This window comes from Emys orbicularis, chromosome 8, assembly GCF_028017835.1.
Source record: "Emys orbicularis isolate rEmyOrb1 chromosome 8, rEmyOrb1.hap1, whole genome shotgun sequence".
Lineage (NCBI taxonomy): Eukaryota > Metazoa > Chordata > Testudines > Emydidae > Emys > Emys orbicularis.
Genome location: NC_088690.1, coordinates 64,155,818 through 64,175,030, shown reverse-complemented (window position 1 = coordinate 64,175,030; position 19,213 = coordinate 64,155,818). Strand labels below are relative to the sequence as shown.

General features: G+C 49.4%; 1 protein-coding gene across 1 annotated transcript in view; it reads left to right on the top strand.

Annotated features, from left to right (window-relative positions):
* Window positions 1–18,823, top strand: part of LMX1A (LIM homeobox transcription factor 1 alpha) — a 140,447-nt gene extending 121,624 nt beyond the window's left edge. The window contains exons 4-8 of the mRNA XM_065409783.1: window positions 12,327–12,496; window positions 16,058–16,135; window positions 16,296–16,365; window positions 18,126–18,296; window positions 18,663–18,823. Coding sequence (XP_065265855.1) covers window positions 12,327–12,496; window positions 16,058–16,135; window positions 16,296–16,365; window positions 18,126–18,296; window positions 18,663–18,823 — 650 coding nt within the window. The remainder of the gene's footprint in view (window positions 1–12,326; window positions 12,497–16,057; window positions 16,136–16,295; window positions 16,366–18,125; window positions 18,297–18,662) is intronic.
* The last annotated feature ends 390 nt before the right edge of the window (window positions 18,824–19,213 follow it).

Genomic DNA, 19,213 nt, shown 5'->3' with positions numbered 1-19,213 from the left:
GCCAGAGATTGGTGGGAATTAGTGTGACCAGTCTGCCCCCTGAACCTAAGCTGCCTGTGGGGTGGGAAAGGAAAGCAGCTGCATGCTGCTAATAAAGCATGTTGTTCCGTGTCGGCGGTGCCTATTAGCCACACCAGGTGTGTGTGCTCAAGGAAGAGTGGGGCTGGAAGCATGCAAAACGGCAGGGGTGCCATAGGGAACCAGTTAAGTACAGTGGTTAGGTAGCTGCGCTGTGACGGCTGCTTACCACACCAATCATAGTCTAGTTCCCTTGTGCTCCTCCCATCTGCCTGTCCTATCCCCCTGCTGGCTCTTGCACATAGGCACTGTCTTTTTGTCATGTGTAGAGCCCTGATCCTGGACTCAGGCCTCTAGGCACAGCTATAATAATAACAGCGATGATGATGATGATGATATGCCAGCTGCAAAATCTCTCGAGCAGTACTGTGCCACTCCTCTCCTGCTGACCAGGGCCGGCTCTAGGCACCAGCAAACCAAGCACATGCTTGGGGCGGCACATTTTCAAGGGCGGCATTCTGACCATTTTTTTTTTTTTTTTTGCTTCCCGTGGCAAAAGCCTAGAGCTGGCCCTGGCAGCAGCAGCACGTCGTGCGCGGGGGGTGCCCTGGGGCCGCTCCGGTTCGTGCCGCGGGGGAGCAGCGCCGCACCTTGTGGCTGGGCCGGGCAGGCTCCGAGCCGGGGACACTCGGACTGGGGGCCGCCCCGCAGTGCACATGGAGCCGCCTGCAGGTGCTGCAGGGCGGCTGCCCCCCAACGCTGCAGCCAGGGCTGGGCAAAGCGGCCCGAGCCACCCAGGGACTGCGGCAGGGCGGCCAGAAGCAGCAGCAGCAGCAGGGCCATAGAGGGCGGGGCGCTGCCGTGTGGAGCCCGCGTCCCGCTCTCTGGGACTCCGCTCCCTCTGGGGCTACCCTGCCCCGGCTCCTCAGCCCCCTTCTGGGGCGGTCCCCCGGCTCTGCCCTCCCGGGTCCCAGCCGGTCCTGGAGGCAGGAGCCCTGGCTGGAGGGACCCTGGGCTGAGGCGCGGCCCGGGAGCCCCGCTGCTTACCCCGACCCTGCCAGCGCCAGACTGGCTGGAGGCGAGGGGGGAGTGGGCGGAGTCAGCACTGCTGGGGCGGCAGGGGGTGCGGGTGGGGGGGGGGAAGAGAGAGCCCAGGGCTGGGGCGGCAGGGGGTGCCGGGGGGGGAGAGAGAGAGCCCAGGGCTGTGGTGGCAGGGGGTGCGGGTGCGGGGGGGAAGAGAGAGCCCAGGGCTGGGGCGGCAGGGGGTGCCGGGGGGGAGAGAGAGAGCCCAGGGCTGTGGTGGCAGGGGGTGCGGGTGCGGGGGGGAAGAGAGAGCCCAGGGCTGGGGCGGCAGGGGGTGCGGGTGGGGGGGGGGAAGAGAGAGCCCAGGGCTGGGGCGGCAGTGGTTGGGGGGGGAGGGAGAGCCCAGGGCTGGGGTGGGGGGCAGCCCACAATTTTTTTGCTTGGGGCGGCAAAAAAACTAGAGCCGGCCCTGCTGCTGACTAATGCAATCCTTGGATGAATAAACAAGGCGATATCGAATAGGAGCCAGGAGGTTTGTTAACTCTGTGTGATACTGACCTCCTTTGTAATGCACTTGGAGACCACTGATGAAAAGTGCTGTGTAAGAGTGAGGGGTTAGTTAGTTAGTTAGTTAGTTAGTTAGTTAGTTGGCACTGGTTCATTTGCTGCTGGATACGGTGCCCACAATTCAAGAAGGATGCTGATAAATTGGAGAGGGCTCAGAGAAGAGCCACGAGAATGATGGAAGGATTAGAAAACCTGCCTTAGGCTCAGTCTATTTATCATAACAAAGTGAAGGTTAAGGTGTGATTTGATCACAGTCTGTCAGTATTTACACGAGGAACAGGGATTTGATAATAAAGGGCTCTTCGGTCTAGCAGAGTAAGATATAATAAACTCCAATGGCTAGAAATTGAAGCCAGACAAATTGCAACTGGAAATAAGGTGAAATTTTTGACAGTGAGGGTCGTTAACTCTTGGAACAACTTACCAAGAGCCGTGGTGGATTCGTCATTACTGGACATTTTAAAATCAGGATTGGCTGTTTTTTTCCTAAAAGATCTGCTCTTGTTCAACCACAGCTATTGGACTGGAAGCAGGAATTAATTCAGGCAAGTCCTATAGCCCGTGTGATGATGCAGAAAGTCAGGCTACATGATCACAGTGGTCCCTGCTGGTCTTAAAATCTATGCTCTATCTCGCTGAAGCCTTAATGATCATTATCAGTTGTATTGTGGCAGCCCTTCGCAACCCCAGCCTCAGCGTGAAATGTGCTTTCAACCCAACACCCAGGAGTAGAATAGAGCTTCTCCTCATTTCAGTTTCCCAGGATCCATCCTTGGCTGTCCAGCAGCTGCTGCAGACATCAGGAGAGGAAGAGCTCAACACACAAACATTGTATTATTATTTATTTATTGCTATTCCAGTAGGACCTACTGATCCCAATGGAGGTCAGGGCCCGCACTGTACAGACATATAGCAAGAGCCAGTCCCTACCCCCGAAGAGCTGGTAGTCTAAATAGCCACAACAGAAATAGAGTGGGAAAATGAACCATTAGCTCCACTTTGCAGACGAGGAACAGAAGGATCAAGTGACTTACCCAAGGTGACATATGGTGTCTGTGGCAGGGCTGGGACGTCAACTCAAATCTGCTGAATTGCAGTCTAATGCTCTAAACACAGAGCCATCCTTCCTCCCTTTGCCAGGAACAACTTTTGCCTATTTTGCGAATACACTTTTTGTAAGTCTGGATGATGTTGAAGTTACGTTTTTCTAGCGCAATCGACAGAGAGGTCATGAATGGGTGTGAGATCCTCACTGACTTTCTAGAATTTGTGATTCAAGTTATGTCCACTGATAGAGAAATTCCCTGGTCCCGCATGAATGTATCTTCTGTGGACTGCTGCTGCCTGGAGTAATTCCCAGTTTTCTAGACTGCCTTAGTAAAGCATATGCAGTGTTGTTGTAGCCGTGTTGGTTCCAGGACATTAGAGAGACAAGGTGGGGGAGGTAATATCTTTTATTGGCCCAACTTCTGTTGGTGAGAGAGACAAGCTTCTTCAGGTCTTGGAATACTGCAAATACCAACTGGAACAGATTGTTTAGCATAAGTAGTTAACACACATTTCAAGAGATCATGCAAGGTGAAGTAAGGTTTGACTGTTTCTTATAATTAATTGAAAGAGGAACAGAAATATGTCTGCAAATCTGGGCATTTCAATGTGGCCCATTCTATTTCAGAGCCCTGCTTAACCCCCCTGATTCTTACTGTGGAAATGGGCCAGAGAGATCACAGCCAACAGCCTGCTTTAAATTACAGCCTGCAAGGTGTGGCGCGCAGCTGGAGTTTCCCCAGACCACACCCATGTCTGTCAAAGACCACATCCACCTTTTCTGGCTTCAGTGCAGACCTCCTAGAACTGCTTTTCAGCTTGCATTGCACCGACGCGGAGTCAGTCTCAGCTCCCCATGAGCAGGGTCCCCACCTTGTGGGCACATGGAAACATAGAGGCTGTGAGACTCTTCCCAGATCCTCTAAGGTTGGCCTTAATTACTGCCATTTTGCTTATCCCTACAATGAAGCCCCTTCCAAGCCTTCCCACACTGTGCGTATCATGTTGTTAAAACAAGCCACTTAGCTTCATTATAGGTGTAATCACCATAAACACTTCCCCAACGGATCCTAGAGGAGCTTTGCTGGAAAGGTTATGATTGATTTACAGCACATTAGAGGGGAGTTCGTACACAGTAAAATGGTCATTTTACAAGTGCTTTCATGGTGCTTCTCTGAGGATTAATAACCGAGGTTACCAATACAGTATTTAAGTCATAAATAAAGTCTCTTAATTATGCAGCACAATAAAGTGTTCATTGCATAGCATCTTCTGTGCAAGCTGTGTCCCAAAATGCCACACTGAGTTAAGCATCACAAAGCAGCGTGGGACACAAGGTAAAGAGAACAATTGTGGGGAGGCACTGAGGGGTGAAGAAATAAAAGCAGTTTGGGCTAATAACTGAGAAATTAAAAAATGAAAGGGATGTTTTGTTATAGAAAATTACAGTGGGGGGCATTAAAAATCACTAATTAATGGTTTCAGTTTTCAAAAAAACATGCCCACGTCATGGATTACTATTATTTTAATCAAGATAACTTCAGACTTGGAATAAAAACGGTTTGAAACAATTTCATAGTGCTTAGTGATTTTCAAAAGCATTTCAAATCCCTACCTCTGTGGCTTCTGGTTCAACCATACGGAAGCAGAACAGGAACGCTGGTGGTTACCTTCCTGCTGCAGTCTCTGCTAACTTGCTGTTCAGACATCACTTAAACTGGTGGGAGAGCACCGTGGATTTGTTCCCAAGTAAACGAGCAATAATAAAATCCAGGAGGTGTCAGTGAGTGGGTCACGGGAGACTACCATTCTGTACCTCACTCTGCTACTGACCTACTTTGTGGCCCTGGGCAAGTCACAGCCCCTCTCTCTTTTCTTGCCCAACCTTTTTCTGCCTTGTCTCTCACTTTGTGTCTGTACAGCACCCAGCACAAAGGAGCCCAGGTCTCGGTTGGGGCCTCTTGGTACTACCATAAAATAAATAATCCTAAAATGACTTTTGGGCTTGATCCTGCTATATGATGAGTGCGCACTACAGGATACCAGGTGCTCTCAACTCCCACTGAAGTATTGCAAGTCCAAAGACTCATAGATTCCAAGGCAGAAGGGACTGTTGTGATTATCTAGTCTGACCCCCTGTATAGCACAGGCCAGAGAACTCAACCCAAAATAATTCCTGGAACTGATCTGTTAGAAAAACATCCAATCTTGACTTTAAAATGATCAGTGATGGAGAATCCACCACAACCTTTGGTAAGTTGTTCCAGTGGTTAATTACTCTCTCTGCTAGATTGATGAGCCCATTATTAAATATTTGTTCCCCACGTAGGTACTTATAGACGGTCATGGAGTCACCCCTTAATCTTCACTTTGTTAAGCAAAATAGATTGAATTCCTTGAGCATATGTCTACACTGCACTGTAAGCCCAGAGTTAGTGGGACTCAAGTCATCTGACCCAGGTAGAGCATCTACACTGATTGTTAACCCTACGTTGAGAATTTTCAAACCTGGGGCTCTGGCATCCACACTGCAGCACGCAGACCCGAGTCAAACCAACCATACCGCAGACTCCCTACTGCTCTCTCAAAATGTGGCTGCTCTAGGCCTTTGACCGTGGTGCACTATGGGAAAACTTTACAGTGCACCCAGCACGTTACAGGAAGTTTGAACAGCCCACCAACACTGCCAGCCGAGCAACAGGGAGAAGGCTCCTTTTCAAGTTCTCTTGCTTGTACTTTCACTCCTGTGTCAGGAAACGGGCAGAGCTTCTGTGAGGCATTGGTGGGCATTTCGGCTGTGTTTTCTGACCCACCAAAGGCATCTGACAGAGCTCAACATGGAGGAGGAGGAGATGTATCCAGGCATGGCAGACTCGCACTCGCTCATGCTGCTCATGACACTAAATATAGCCGCTGATGTCTCCTAGGTAGGCTGGTGGGATCTCATCATCATGGGGACCTGCGATGACCAGCAGTGGGCCAGAACTTTTGCATGAAGAGAGCTACATTTCTGGAGCTTTGTGGGCAGCTTGCCCCGACCGTCTGGCGTAAAGACACACATGAGGGCACCCTTCCCAGTCCAGAAGCGGGTTGCTATAACCATCTGGAAGCTGGTTACACTAGACTGCTACAGGTCTGTTGCCAACCCAGTTTGGTGTTGGAAAGTCAATTTGCAGATAAATCAGTGGTGGACATTTCTGAGGCAATCAGGTGTGTGGGTTACCCCAAGGCGGTGGGCATTAAAGATATTCCTGAGGTAATTGCTGGCTTTCAGAGAATGGGGTTTCTATCTGCGCTGGAGCCATTGGTGGGACTCTTGTCCATAATTTGACCTCCACAATGGTACTACCCCACTGTTATGCCAGCCCTCGTGGACTACAGAGGGAGATTTAGTAATGCCAATGTAGGCTGCACTGGAAAAGTTCATGAGACCAGGGTTCTTCGCTGATCGGGAGCCTACGTTCATGGACAGGCTGGGACACTATTCCCACCACATGACATTGTCATCAGTGGAGCTACTGTCCTCACCGTTGTTCCGGGGGACCCTGCATTCCCCCTTTTGCCTTGGCTTATGAAACCATACCCTAATTGCAAAGGCCCTGGCAAAAGATGGTTTAATTATGCTCTCGGCAGGTGAAGAATGGTGGTTGAATGTGGTTTGGGCAGATTGAAAACCCATTGGAGGCGGCTACAGACCCATTTGGAGGCCAGTGTCATCAATGCTGTCCCCCTCACTGTGGCTTGCTGTGCTGCTCCCAATCTTTGTGAAGCCAGAGGTGAGCCATTTCCCCCTGAAAGGACATGTGCGGGCGAGGGGCCACTGAACCGATACACACAGCCAAAAAATGCAACTACCACAGCTGGAGCTGGCTATGCCCAGGCAACAGAAGTCAGGGATGCTTTGTGCTCCCTTCCATGTTATGGGCGTGTACGGCCCAATGGAAGAGGGAAACTAGCACCTTTATGAATGTGCTTGTGGGCGGGAGGGGATGGGATTAATTGATTTGGGGGGGCTCAGTGCTGCAGGGGTGCTGGTTACCATGCAAAGTACTTGCGAATGACAAGACGACTTATGAAATGGGTGGGGGCATGATTCACAATGTGGATTCGTATAAGGGAGTGATTGAAGTGTGGCTTGCTGAACGGAACCAGATAGAGGCTTAGGGTCTGCTTACTAATTCCTAATTGTCCCTCATCATGTGTTCACCTTTATTTCAAATTGGATTGTATCATGAGATGCAGGGACAGCAATAAACTTTCTTGATGACATAAAAAGCTTTAGTTGTAAACATGTATTAAAACCGTACAACATTCACCCATTGCCAGGCAGGCAACACCATAACACCAGTTACAACAAGATCTTTCTAAAAGAATAACAACAAATGAGCATGAAGTGCAAACTGTGAAACCATGTACAAGACAGAAACCCCCTATCATGCCATGTTCTCTGCCCCCCCCCCATTCTCCTTTCCCTTCGTTCCCTCTTTTCGCACACTTAACACCGGGGAAAGGGGGTGGAGGCATCCCCAGGAGAAGGGGGTTCAAGACTAAAGCCTGCATGGGACTAAGTTGCCCTGCCCGGCTGCTCATGGGACTGATTGCATGGGTCACCCAACCAGGGAGTTTTCCGAGCTGTTTCTGAACTGAGGATACGTTGTAGGGGACATGGTGTGGGAGAGGCAGCAGGAGCCAATGATCTGGCAGCCAGTATAGATATGAGCCGCTCAAACGGTTCTCTCTGCTGAGCAATGTCCGCCTCCCTTAGCCGCTGTTCCTGTTCCAAGAATTGGGAAGCAAGTGCCTGCTCCAGCGCTGAAACCCTGTCCTCACTCTGTGCAGCCAGCCGGAGTCTTTCCGCTTGCCTCTCGCCATGGCTTTTCCCTAGTCGCAAGTCTTTGGAACTGGACCTGCTCGTTGGCCCTATCCGGAACTTCAACTGTGAGTTCATCACGGAAACACTTCCTCTTGGAACGGTCCATGGAGGTATGTTGGCCCAGGCTTCTGCTGCAGTGTGGGCAAGCTGTGAAGGTGCTGCAGCCGGTAGACGTCGAGGGGCTTGGAACAGGACAAGACCCAGTGGGTTATTGTCTCCAATAGCTCAGTGCAGGAGCACAGAAAAAATCCTTGTGGAATTTCAAGGACATAAAATGTTACTTTTCCAAACTGAACCTCAGTATATTGTGAAAGGGATACTTCAGTCTGGAGTATCTCCTTGGACACAGCCTGCGGGGCAGTAAAATATGTGCAGAGACCAGGGTAAGTTAAACATTCTAAGCTTTCTTCTGGTCTTCGGGAACTTCCCGTGTTCCAAGACTTACTGAAAATTGACATGAACAGTCCAGAGAGCTCTTCAGACAGCTCTTTTAAAACTCTTGGATGCGAATCTTTCAGACTTGCTGATTTTAAAATGTGGATTTGATAGTGGAGTAGACAGAGTTGGCACCTTGTAGGAAGCACGCAGGCCTGTATTTTGTATAGTGTCTTTCTTTTAAGCTGTAGCCCAGAATTCTGTACTTGCTTAGAAAATTCCGTTATGGAATTGAATAATAGAGGGGGGGAGGGGGGCGGATAATGAGTTTTTCAGTTCACTGAAAAAAAAAGGATTGGGGTTGAACTGGAAATGAAATTGTTAGAAATTTTTGGCAAACCATAAAGTTAAAAAGAAACAAAAAATCTTCATTTCAGTTAGAACAAAATGATTAGTCTCAAGAAAATAGAATCATTTTTGCTTGTTTCTAATAAAACAAAGGGACATTTTGAAACGAAGAGTCATTTTGAACCAAAAAGCAAAACATTCAATTTAGGAAAAGTCAAAATGAAATGTTTTGATTTTTTCAGAATTTTTTTTTTGTAGTATTTTCGACCCAAGCAATTCAGCAAAATGAGCCCAGTTTGGTGAAACTTTTTGATGTGGCTGAATCTGAATTTTTTTACCAAAAAAAAAAGTTTTGGTTGAAAAATCTCAGCCAGTTCTACTGAATAATAAATTAATATTGACATCTGTTGATGTAAAATTGACATTAACCCAAGAGGTAAATATTGACTAATATGTCCTGCATGGGAAAGAAGGGCTTAGGCGGTCTTAGGCCATTTGTACCATTAGTTGGGTGGCAGGAGATAAGCGCCCAGAGTGGATGGATCAGTGAACTGGTCAGGCGTGCTAGGAGGTTGGCTGCTGTATAAAATGGAACAATGGTCTGCTGTGGTATAGAACGGGTTTCAAATTAGACAGACCAGTGATCTAGACTGTTGGAGCAAATCCCATGAGCTGTTAGTCATGTGGAACGGCTATTCCAACCCATACCTCTCAACCGTCCTGCATTGTGCAGGGCGTCCCACGCCTGGCCCCGATTTTTAAAGTTGTCCTTCAGTCCTGTGCATTGGCATTGCGAAGTCCCGATTCGGCTGCTCAGCCAGGTTCCTGTTTGTGAGCTGCATGTCTTGGTGCGTGATGTCGTCACACCTCGCATTCGCAACCAGTCACTGCCACTCTGCAAGCAAGTGGAGCAAGGGACGCCTTGAGGGCTTCCCTGCACTGGGGGAAGGTGCCCAAATTCCTCTCGGAGCCTGAGATCAAGGGCATCCTTCAGGCACCCGTGTTGGCTCCCAGGGCCAAGGAAGGGGCAGCCGAGCAATTGCTTAGCACCTCCCTGGACTGCTCTTCAGTCACCTGCTTCCTTGAATAGTTGGACATGGAGCTGCCTGTGCTGGAGCTGGGCTGGCTGGGTTTCTCCAGTGGCTTGGACTGCAGGCTCAGGTGAGTGGAGGCACATTTCCAGTCCAGCTTCGGGGAGACCATCTGCAGCTGCAAGGATGTGGTTCGCAGGCAGATCCGTTCTGCCAGGGAGGGGGATCCCCTGCCCATGCTCTTCCCTGCAGCCAGGGCCATCAGCATCCCTGGGGAACTGAGGGGCCACTTCATTGATCCACCTGCTCCCCTTTCCTATGAGCTGCAAACTTGGATCAAGAAAACTGGAGTTGCCATAATACCTGCCCCGTCACCTCACTCCACAGTTTGGAGCTTGATCTTAACTGTATGGGTTCATCCTAACATTCTTTCTGTATTATTGTATTTCATTAGTATAAAAAATCACTAATTTGTTTTAATGCTTTGCTCTTCCAAAGCCTGTGACACTCATGGTTGAAGGTAAAGGCCAAGAACCAGACTCTAAAGAGACAAGCGCTCACATTATTTTCATCTTAGCATCTTAAGTATGCTTTTAGTGCACAGAATCATTATTTAGTTTCATCATAATAAGTTCCAGGCTATTTGTATGCTTGTACTTTGATTTACAAACAAACCCAGTGTGTCCAATAAAAAAAAAATTGTCCCTCATTTTAAAGTGGGTTGTCCCTCATTGTCTCTCATTTTGAGTGTCACTGTCCCTCATTTCAGAGTCTGGGGGTTGAGAGGTAAGTTACAGCCTTTGAAAATACAGTGAATTCATCGGCTGAACTCCGATCCGTCTGTATTGCTCATGCTGCCAAAATTACTTCACTTCCTGCTCTTCTGTTTGGACAATTCAGCTTTTAATCTGCCACCTGAGGCACTAAGCAGCGAGTTTATAAATTGTTAAGTATTTTAGACCTCCAGGGAAAAATGTCCAACTTGTATGGCTTCAGGCTCCACCTCCTGTCCTTGTGTAGAAAGTTCAGCTTTCCTCGAAATGGATTTATAAATCATCATTCCTTTTTCTAGTGCTGACACTGTTGTCTCAAGCAAGGTTCCACAGGTGTCTAGCTCTCACAGGATATAACCTTCAGCGGAGACTGCTTACATCATAAATTGGTGGTGTGAATAGAGGAAAAAAGGGGACGAGAAAACCCCCCCTCAAATTCCTTCCAATCTTTAACAAATATATGAAACAAGTTTAAACTTCACATGGCATTAATTCTTGTTTTTCCCCAAGTGCCTGAGTTTGGGTGGTTTTATGTCAGAGAAGAGATGTATGCTCCTATTGCCTACAGTTCTGCAAACATCGAGCGCTAGTCCTTTCATCTCGCTTTCACATTGTCAGGTTAAATTATGAAGAACATCTAGACCAGGGGTCGGCAACCTTTCAGAAGTGGTGTGCCGAGTCTTCATTTATTCACTCTAATTTAAGGTTTTGCGTGCCTGTAATACATTTTAATGTTTTTAGAAGATCTCTTTCTACAAGTCTATAATATATAACTAAACTATTGTTGTATGTAAAGTAAATAAGGTTTTTAAAATGTTTAAGAAGCTTCATTTAAAATTAAATTAAAATGCAGAGCCCCCTGGACCGGTGGCCAGGACCCGGGCAGTGTGAGTGCCATTGAAAATCAGCTCACGTGCTGCCTTTGGCACACGTGCCATAGGTTGCCTACCCCTGATCTAGACCTTGGATTTGGGGGTCAGAGCCTGTCCCCTCTTTATCTCTCTGTAATATTTGACTGCTACAGCATTTTTAGTTCTTAAGAGAAAAGTTCTCCCACATGAATTCTAGGGAGAAGCTTCTATGGTTTCATGTTTCACCTTGGATGTATTCCTGACCCAAAATCATAATGTCCTGTTATATAAACTCCATACGTACACATTTAAATCTGGCCTGATCTATGATCTGTAAGTGAATGCACAGCAATATCTTTTGATCAGTCAAGAATGGCCTTGCCCTTCTTTTGTATCAATATAAACTGTCCAGGCACAGTGTGTGATGATGAGACCCACAAGACAACAACAGAAGGGTGGTTTGAGGAGGTCATTGTACAATAGAGACACAATACAGTGGATAGTCCTGGCTTCTAGGCCCAGCTTTACCCCGATCTGGTGTGTGACCTTGGTTAAGTCACTTCATCTCTCTGAGCCTTAGTCTCACCATCTGTAAAATGGGAATAATGATACCTTTGTAAAGTGCTTAACACAAGAATCTGGAATTATGGGAAGTGTGGGTTGGGCCTCCATAGCTAAGGCTGCATCTAGACTTCCATTCTAAGCCCTATTATGGTGTGACCAACCCGTGTGATTTTATTATGAATCTCACAATATTTGGTGGAGTTCATTTCACATAATCCTGGAATTCAAACTTGTGAATTTCCCTTTGTTCAAAATGGCCACCACTTCCCCTTGCTTTCAACAGGGCTGAAGCCAAACCTCCCCCAGTCAAGATGGCAGTAATTCCACAATAGCTTTGCATGCAAAAGTGAGGCTGCCTCTAGTGAAGATGGCCGTCCCCTCTGCTTTCAGTGAAGCCAGGCTGCCCTCAGGGAAGATGGCTGCCACTTTGTGATTAGGAGGCTGGATAGGAAACTATGAGGAGGCAGGGGAATGTGGAATCCCCAAAGTCTGTGGTGGTTTGGATCAAATATACATGGTCAGATGAAAGTGTAAATAAATCTATGTGAGGTTTGGCGGGGTGGCTGGGGAACTTGCAGCAAAAGGTCTTTAAAAAGTGTAGATATATGGTTCAAAGGGTTCAAAAGTCGCCAAGTGATTTAGATGCCTAAATCCCATTTTCACAAGTCACTTAGGAGCCTAAAACTCATTGAAAGTCAATAAGTCTCAGGCTTCTAAGGCCAAGTGGGAGTTGGGCACCTAAATCCCTTTGAGGATCTGGGTGCTAAAATGTACAGTTCAGCTAAACCAAGACACACCGCCCAGAAAGCTGGCACGCTCTGTCCATCACCTTTATGGGCCTGCTTAATTCTTTCAGGTAAAAGTGACGATGAAGAGAGTCTATGCAAAATGGGCCACGGTCCCGGGAAAGGCGCCGAGGACAGCAAGGATCACAAGCGTCCCAAGAGACCCAGGACAATCCTGACAACGCAGCAGCGGAGGGCATTCAAAGCGTCATTCGAGGTCTCCTCCAAGCCATGCAGGAAGGTACAATGATAAGAGAACCGTCCGCATGTTGGAGATGTCGAGCCAGATCCTCAGCCGGTGTCACTCCATTGAAGCCACTGGGGTGGTGCTGATTTACACTGGCTGAGGATCTGGCCTGCTCTGTTTCTGTTGCATATGTGTGTGTGTGTGTGTGTATGTGTGTGTAACATGTACTTGTGCAGCCAGACGTACCCAGGGAACTCAGCTTTCCAAAGCACCTCCAAATGTGAGCAAATTTCCCAGCTGTGCATGCAAGAAGAAATGAAGGTATGTGCTGTAAGTGTAAATATGAACGCCTTGTGTGCGCGCAGCATGGTGGGTAGTTCTTTGACTCTGGGCCGACCCCCAAGCTGCAGTAAATCCTCCTAGTTCCACTGAAGTCATTGGACTGACACCGATTTACACTTGCTGAGTCCCAGTCCCATGCCCTGTTCACTGGGGGAGGGCGGGTGGAGTTACTGCTGTCTGTGGCACACATGAAGTGCACCTACCAGTGCCCCAGAGATTCCAAAAATCTTACGGAAGAGCCTGCTTATATCTCCCTGGGTGCTCAGTATCCTGGTGGGAGTCAGGTGGAATGGTATCTTCCACGAGGAAGATTAACAAGTAATATCCTTTCTTTGGAGCGGGTTTGCTTCGTACCACTGATGCGCTTAGCTGGGGGAAGCATCGTCTTGTAGTTACGGCACCGGCACAAGGCTCAGCAGAACAGGTTTGGTTCCTCGCTCCGCTCCAGACTTCCTGTGTGAACTTGGACAAGTCCCTTGTGCCTCAGTTCCCTGTCTGTAAAATGGAGATTTTAATTCCCCTTTGTCTTGTCTATTGAGATTGTAGTCTCTGTAAGGCAGCGTCTGTCCCAGACACTGTGTGCTAGGTGCCGTACAACACATAGTAGAGGATACGACCCCTGTCCCCAGGACTTTCTGGTGGAAAGGATCTCTTAGATCAAGGGTTCTCAACCTTTCTCTTTCTGAAGCCCCGCCAACATGTTATAAAAACTCCATGGGCCAATTGTGCCACAACAATTTTTTTTCTGCATATGAAAGCCAGGGATGGCGTTAGGGAGTAGCAAGCAGGGCAACTGCCCAGGGCCCCACACCACAGGGGGCCCTGCAAAGCTAAGTTGCTCAGGCTTCGGCTTCAGCCCCGGGTGATGGGTCTTGGGACCCCAGGCTTCAGCCCCGCATGGTGGGGCTTTGGCTTTCTGATCTGGGCCCCACCAAGTCTAACATTGGCCCTGCCTGGTGGGCCCCTGGACTCCTGGTTGAGAACCACTGACTTAGATCATCCAGGAAAGTTAGAGGTGGAAAGGATCTCTTAGATCATCCAGGCTATTTCCTGAAAAACGGAGGATTGTTTCCTTCCTATTGTACATTTCTCAGTGTTTTAAGTCTAGTTTTTAAAAAAGTCCCAAGCACCTGCAATTTCTGCTCAGATTAGGTGTTTGATGGACCTTAATGTCCTAGAACTTCATGAAGTTGAACCCAAAGAAAGCAGGAGATCTGATCATTGACTCCAATAACATCGATTCAGTTGCTGAGCAGTGCGTCTGTCCTGGTGATTCCATTGGACAATATATCCCTGACTCCATCCTCACCCAACTCTGAGATTCATATTATCCTCCAATTGGCGGTCCTCCTGGGCCAGCTACTCGGCTGATGTAAATCAGAACAAGTCCATTGAAGACAATGGAGCCACGCCAACTGACACCCGCTGGGGATCTGGCCCCTTCTCTCCATTCCATCATTAAAAGGGCCTTTTCCCACCAGTGCTCCGGCAGATAGATTTAGAGTTACGGCTAAACGGCTGTGTTTTTTCAAGGCTCGATTACAGTAATTGTTTGTTATACGGGGCTCCTTCTCATCACTGATCGAGGCTAACGGCTCATTCAGGCTGCTGCAGATTCCATTCTTATGGGCATGGAACTGCCCGAGGACATTACTTCGCTGCAGAAATTGTTGCTCTCACTACCTGTCAAGCTAGACATTGATTTTCTTTAAAGTTCTTCTATTGTGTTTAAGGTCCTGAGTGGCTGTGGGCCAGATTATAGAACCTATCTCTGTTCTGATGTTCCCAGCCAGTTCTTATGATCGGAAGCTGCAGGTAGCTGGACTGGGCCTGGCTGTGATCTTGCGTCCGTGGAAGAGAGAACATCTTACAGTCACGTGCCCTATCTGTGAGGTTCTCCACCGGTCGCAATAGGAGGTGCTCAGTCTGTCCCACAGCTGAAACCTGTCTGGGATTCCCCAGTACTACAGCCCTCCCACCAGCCCCATCTGCCTACCCTCCCACACCTTGGAAGAGCCTGGACCTTCCAGCATGAGCTGAAGGTCAATAAACTCAGGCTCTGGTGAACTGATGGGGAAGCTGGTCCATAGCTGAGACCCCCCACTAAGAAGGCCCTGCCTCCAGTCACACCCAGGCTCAACAGGAGGAGTGCTTGCTCAATGCTGCTGTATGATCACATGAGATAGACTTTGAGATAACCAGGACCCAGTCCATATAGGGCCAGATTGTATCTTGCTGGCTCTGTCCCACTGGTGGGGAGCTCCATGGGCTCCTTCCAGATCACACGGGGGTGTAGCTACTCCGTGCCTTAGCTGCAAGGGGTGGTGAGGGCGAGAGAGGGATGCATGGCCCCCATCTCCTCCCTGCCCCCTTGGTGCAGCTTGTGCCCCTGGAGGAGCTAGGAGGGAGCAGTCCCTGTGCTCCCCCAAACACAAGCACTGCACTTGTGCCCCGTCCCCACGTGGGGATGTGAGGGAGAGGGCAGGCACCAGACATCCTTCTCTCCCCCCTGGGCCCCTGTTCTGGGCCGGGGCACGGAGTTGGCATTAAGGTGAAATCCTGGCCCCATTGGCATCAATGGCAAAACAGCTGTGGGGAGCAGGATTTCACCCCCAGGCTTCATAGGCTAAACTAAATCCGTTAAATTCCAGCCAGTGCAGACTGGGGACTCATCCCTAGGCATTTGATTGCTTGTGTGTACATGTGAGGCAGAGAGCGAGCTATATTGTGTGATTCCTTATTCTTTATTATTTTTACTACGGAAGCACCCAGAGGGCCCAGTCAGGGATCGGGGTCCCATAGCACTAATTGTTGTACATGTAGGTCATTTAAAAAAAGAGTCCTTACCACAAAAGGCTTACGGTCTAGACTGATCACCAGACCCAAGAGGGAGAGCAAACAAACTGAGGGGCAACTGTAGGAAGGCAGAGAAGATGGGGATAGTGAAACAAGCACTTCGTATGAGAAGCAGCTCACAGCTCACCATCTATGTGGCCAGCTGCAGGTTTCACAGGCCTCGAGGCAAAGCCTCTACCCAAAGGGATCTGGAGGGGATGGTGCAGTCCATGGTTCTGTCTCTCTGAGATGGCTCCAGTGGTAGGAAAACGCCCCGCCAGCAGGCTGCCTGCCAGGCCTCCTGGGGACTGTGTGAACTGAAGACTCCCTGATGTTCTGGGTCACCAGGGTTTGCCTGATCGCTGTTTCTCCTCTGGAATGAAACTGCAAAGCCACTGGTTAAAAGACTGAGGATGTCTGCTGTGTCGTTTATCCCAGGTCAGAGAGACGCTGGCAGCCGAGACGGGGCTGAGTGTGCGAGTCGTGCAGGTTTGGTTCCAGAATCAGAGAGCGAAGGTACGTAACCTCGGGGGACGATATGGGGTCTGGACTCAGTGACCCAGGAGGTCCCGCCGGCCCTATATTCTCCTGAAAAACACTGTCCTAGAGCTTTGATCTTGCCTCCTCCATAGATTGACTTGTTTCAACCCTCTGCATTCCTTTCCTTCCTGAACAGATGAAGAAACTCGCGAGGAGGCAACAGCAGCAGCAGCAAGATCAGCAAAACACCCAGCGGCTCAGTTCAGGTACTGCCCAAGAAGACCACCTAACCCCCTTGCTGCATGAGACCCCCATGACCACTGTCAGAAATCACAGAGAGGCTGCACGATGCTGCCCACCCCCCCAAAATGCGGCACTGGTATTCCCAGTTCAATTGCAGTGCCCACTTTCTGCTGCCCATGTACCGTTTCCTGGCCTAGAACCCCAACTCCTATAGCTGGGATCTCCCATTCTGCTGCAAGACAGGCCCCCACTGCACTTCAGAACTCTGCCCGGGATCCCCCAGCTCTGAGGTGTGTTACCCCCAGATCCACTAGCCCAGGCGTTCTGAAACTGGGGGTCGGGACCCCTCAGGGGGTCATGAGGTTATTATGTGGGGGGTCGCGAGCTGTCAGCTTCCACCCCAACCCCGCTTTGCCTCCAGCATTTATAATGGTGTTAAATATAGAAAAAAGTGTTTTTAATGTATAAGGGGGTCACACTCAGATGCTTCCTATGTGAAAGGGGTCACCAGTACAAAAGTTTGAGAATCACTGCACTAGCCCATTGTAGAATGCCTTACATGCATGGGGGAGTCTCCCCCTTAACCAGCAGAGCTGAAAATGTTACTATCCGTCATAAGATAAACAGCTCACTTAGAAGCCCAGCCACAGCATGAGACTTGATAATCTCTTTGCAGCAGTGAGTTCCACTGGTTGTTTACATGCTGGGTGAAGTAGCGTTTCTTTTTATTACATGGCTTACAGCATAAGGGCAAGGGGCCGGCAAGGGCAGCTAGTGTGGGAAAGGGGGTCAGGGTTCTCACTGCCGCAAGGGGTGAGGCTAGGAAAAGGTGGTTTGGCTTTAATTAAAACAGAGACGACTAAGGGCTCGGTGCTTCTCTGAGAACCTGCCTAGTGCACTGGGCAGGCAGGGGTGGGGGTGGCAAAGCTGTTCCTGCCAGCGAGGGAGAGATTCTCATTTCTGATAAGGCCCCTTGGTGCTGCTCTGGGAGTGCAAAGGAGCCTGAAGGGGAACGGGAATGGCCCCCTGGCTGGTGCAGAGCTGGTGAAAGGGCTCTACAACAGTCCTGATCTACACCCCTGGGCAAGGGGTGTTTTTGCACTAGGGAATAGGAGGGAGGGCTACGCTCGTGGCAGGGGGCAGGAAGGGACATGGCCAAATCACACTGCTCTTCATCTGTTCTCTGCATCCCAAGGCCCAGGGGGAGTCATGGGAAGCCGAGAGTCAATTAGAGCAGCCCCGAGGAGGCTCTAACTTACACTGCAGGGCATGGTGGCCCCAGAATGACCCCAGAATACATGGTATGTGAAGGTGACTTAAAGCCACCTTTGTATTACCCCTCCATCCGGGCCCCAAGCATAGGGCTGGAGTGACTGACAGAGCATTCTCCTGGGAGCATGCAGGGCTATGACTTGTCCAGAAGTCTGGAGTGGACGGAGCCTGACAGACATCTCTGCCCATTTCTGCAGGAAAGGAGGGATGACAGCAGCACAGCACAGAGAGACGCTGATTCTGGCCAAAGGGGGCCAGAAGCTTAGGTGACAGGGCAAGAAGGGGGGAGCTGAGTCCTGGCGCTGGTGGGGTAGAGTAAGGGGTGCCACCGTGGGACTGCAGGCTCAGGGATATGTGTGAGAGAAGAGCCCGGAGGGGTGAGAAGGGACCCAGCACTGCTGCCTGGGGATGGGTTTGGAGTGCAGACCTGTGTAGCAGCCCAGGGAGGTTAGAAACAGGGGGGCCCTACAGCAGCATTTGGCTCTGACATCAGTTCTCCCTTGTCTTACAGCTCAGACAAACAATGGTGGGAATGCTGGCCTGGAGGGGATCATAAACCCATACACCACATTGGCCCCGCCACAACAGCTGCTGGCTATTGAGCAGGGCGTCTACAGCTCGGACCCCTTCCGGCAAGGGCTCACCCCGCCCCAGATGCCAGGGGACCACATGCACCCCTATGGTAAGAGCCTCTGGGAAATTGCAGTGCTCATCTCTAGGCACCTCTGCAGCGGGTCTCTTTCCACCCGCCAATACAGGGCCAGAATGGAGATTCCATCCTGACTTACACACACACGCCAGTTCTCACCTTCCCCGCGAGTCTCCACAGCTGGTGAGATTGGCGCCTTCCCGAAGCACATGCTGCCTTCCAGAGCTCCAGCTGGAGTGTTGTGAATCAGCAGCGCCCCCTAGTGTGAGCAGCGGCTGAATGCCCACACTCCAGCCCTTTAGCTCTGCTGGGGGACAGCGCTATGTCACTGCAAAGCACTTTGCTAGGACTGTCCATCGCCAATAATACTTCAACATCGTTTGTTTGCCTCACTTTAAGGTGCTGAGCCCCTTTTCCATGACCTGGATAGTGACGATACCTCACTTAGCAACCTGGGCGACTGTTTCCTAGCGACTTCAGAAGCTGGACCGCTGCAGTCAAGAATGGGAAATCCCATCGACCATCTGTACTCCATGCAGAACTCCTATTTCACTTCTTGAGCCTTGTCTGTGTCACCTGGCCAGGCACAGGTGCCTGTGACATTACAGGCTAAACCCATTTCAGATATGGCGGGCGAGGAGTTTGTGTTGCTGGAATGCTGTCAGACAATATTTTATAGCTCAGTATTTCCAAAGACTGAATAAGTTATGGATCGCATAGTGTAATGTTTTTATTAGAATCCTAGTATTAGATACTAAGTGTTTATTAGAGCTGGGCTGCTAGGTGTTTTCAACTTGAAATTTTAACAATGGGGGAAAAAACAGGTTAAACATTTCTATGAAATTTTGACATTCTCAATCTCCTGTTTACCCCCCTGTCCGGCTATAGAAAGGGTTGATTTAAAAAAAAATTATTCATGTATTTATTTATTTTTATTTTGAAATTTAGAC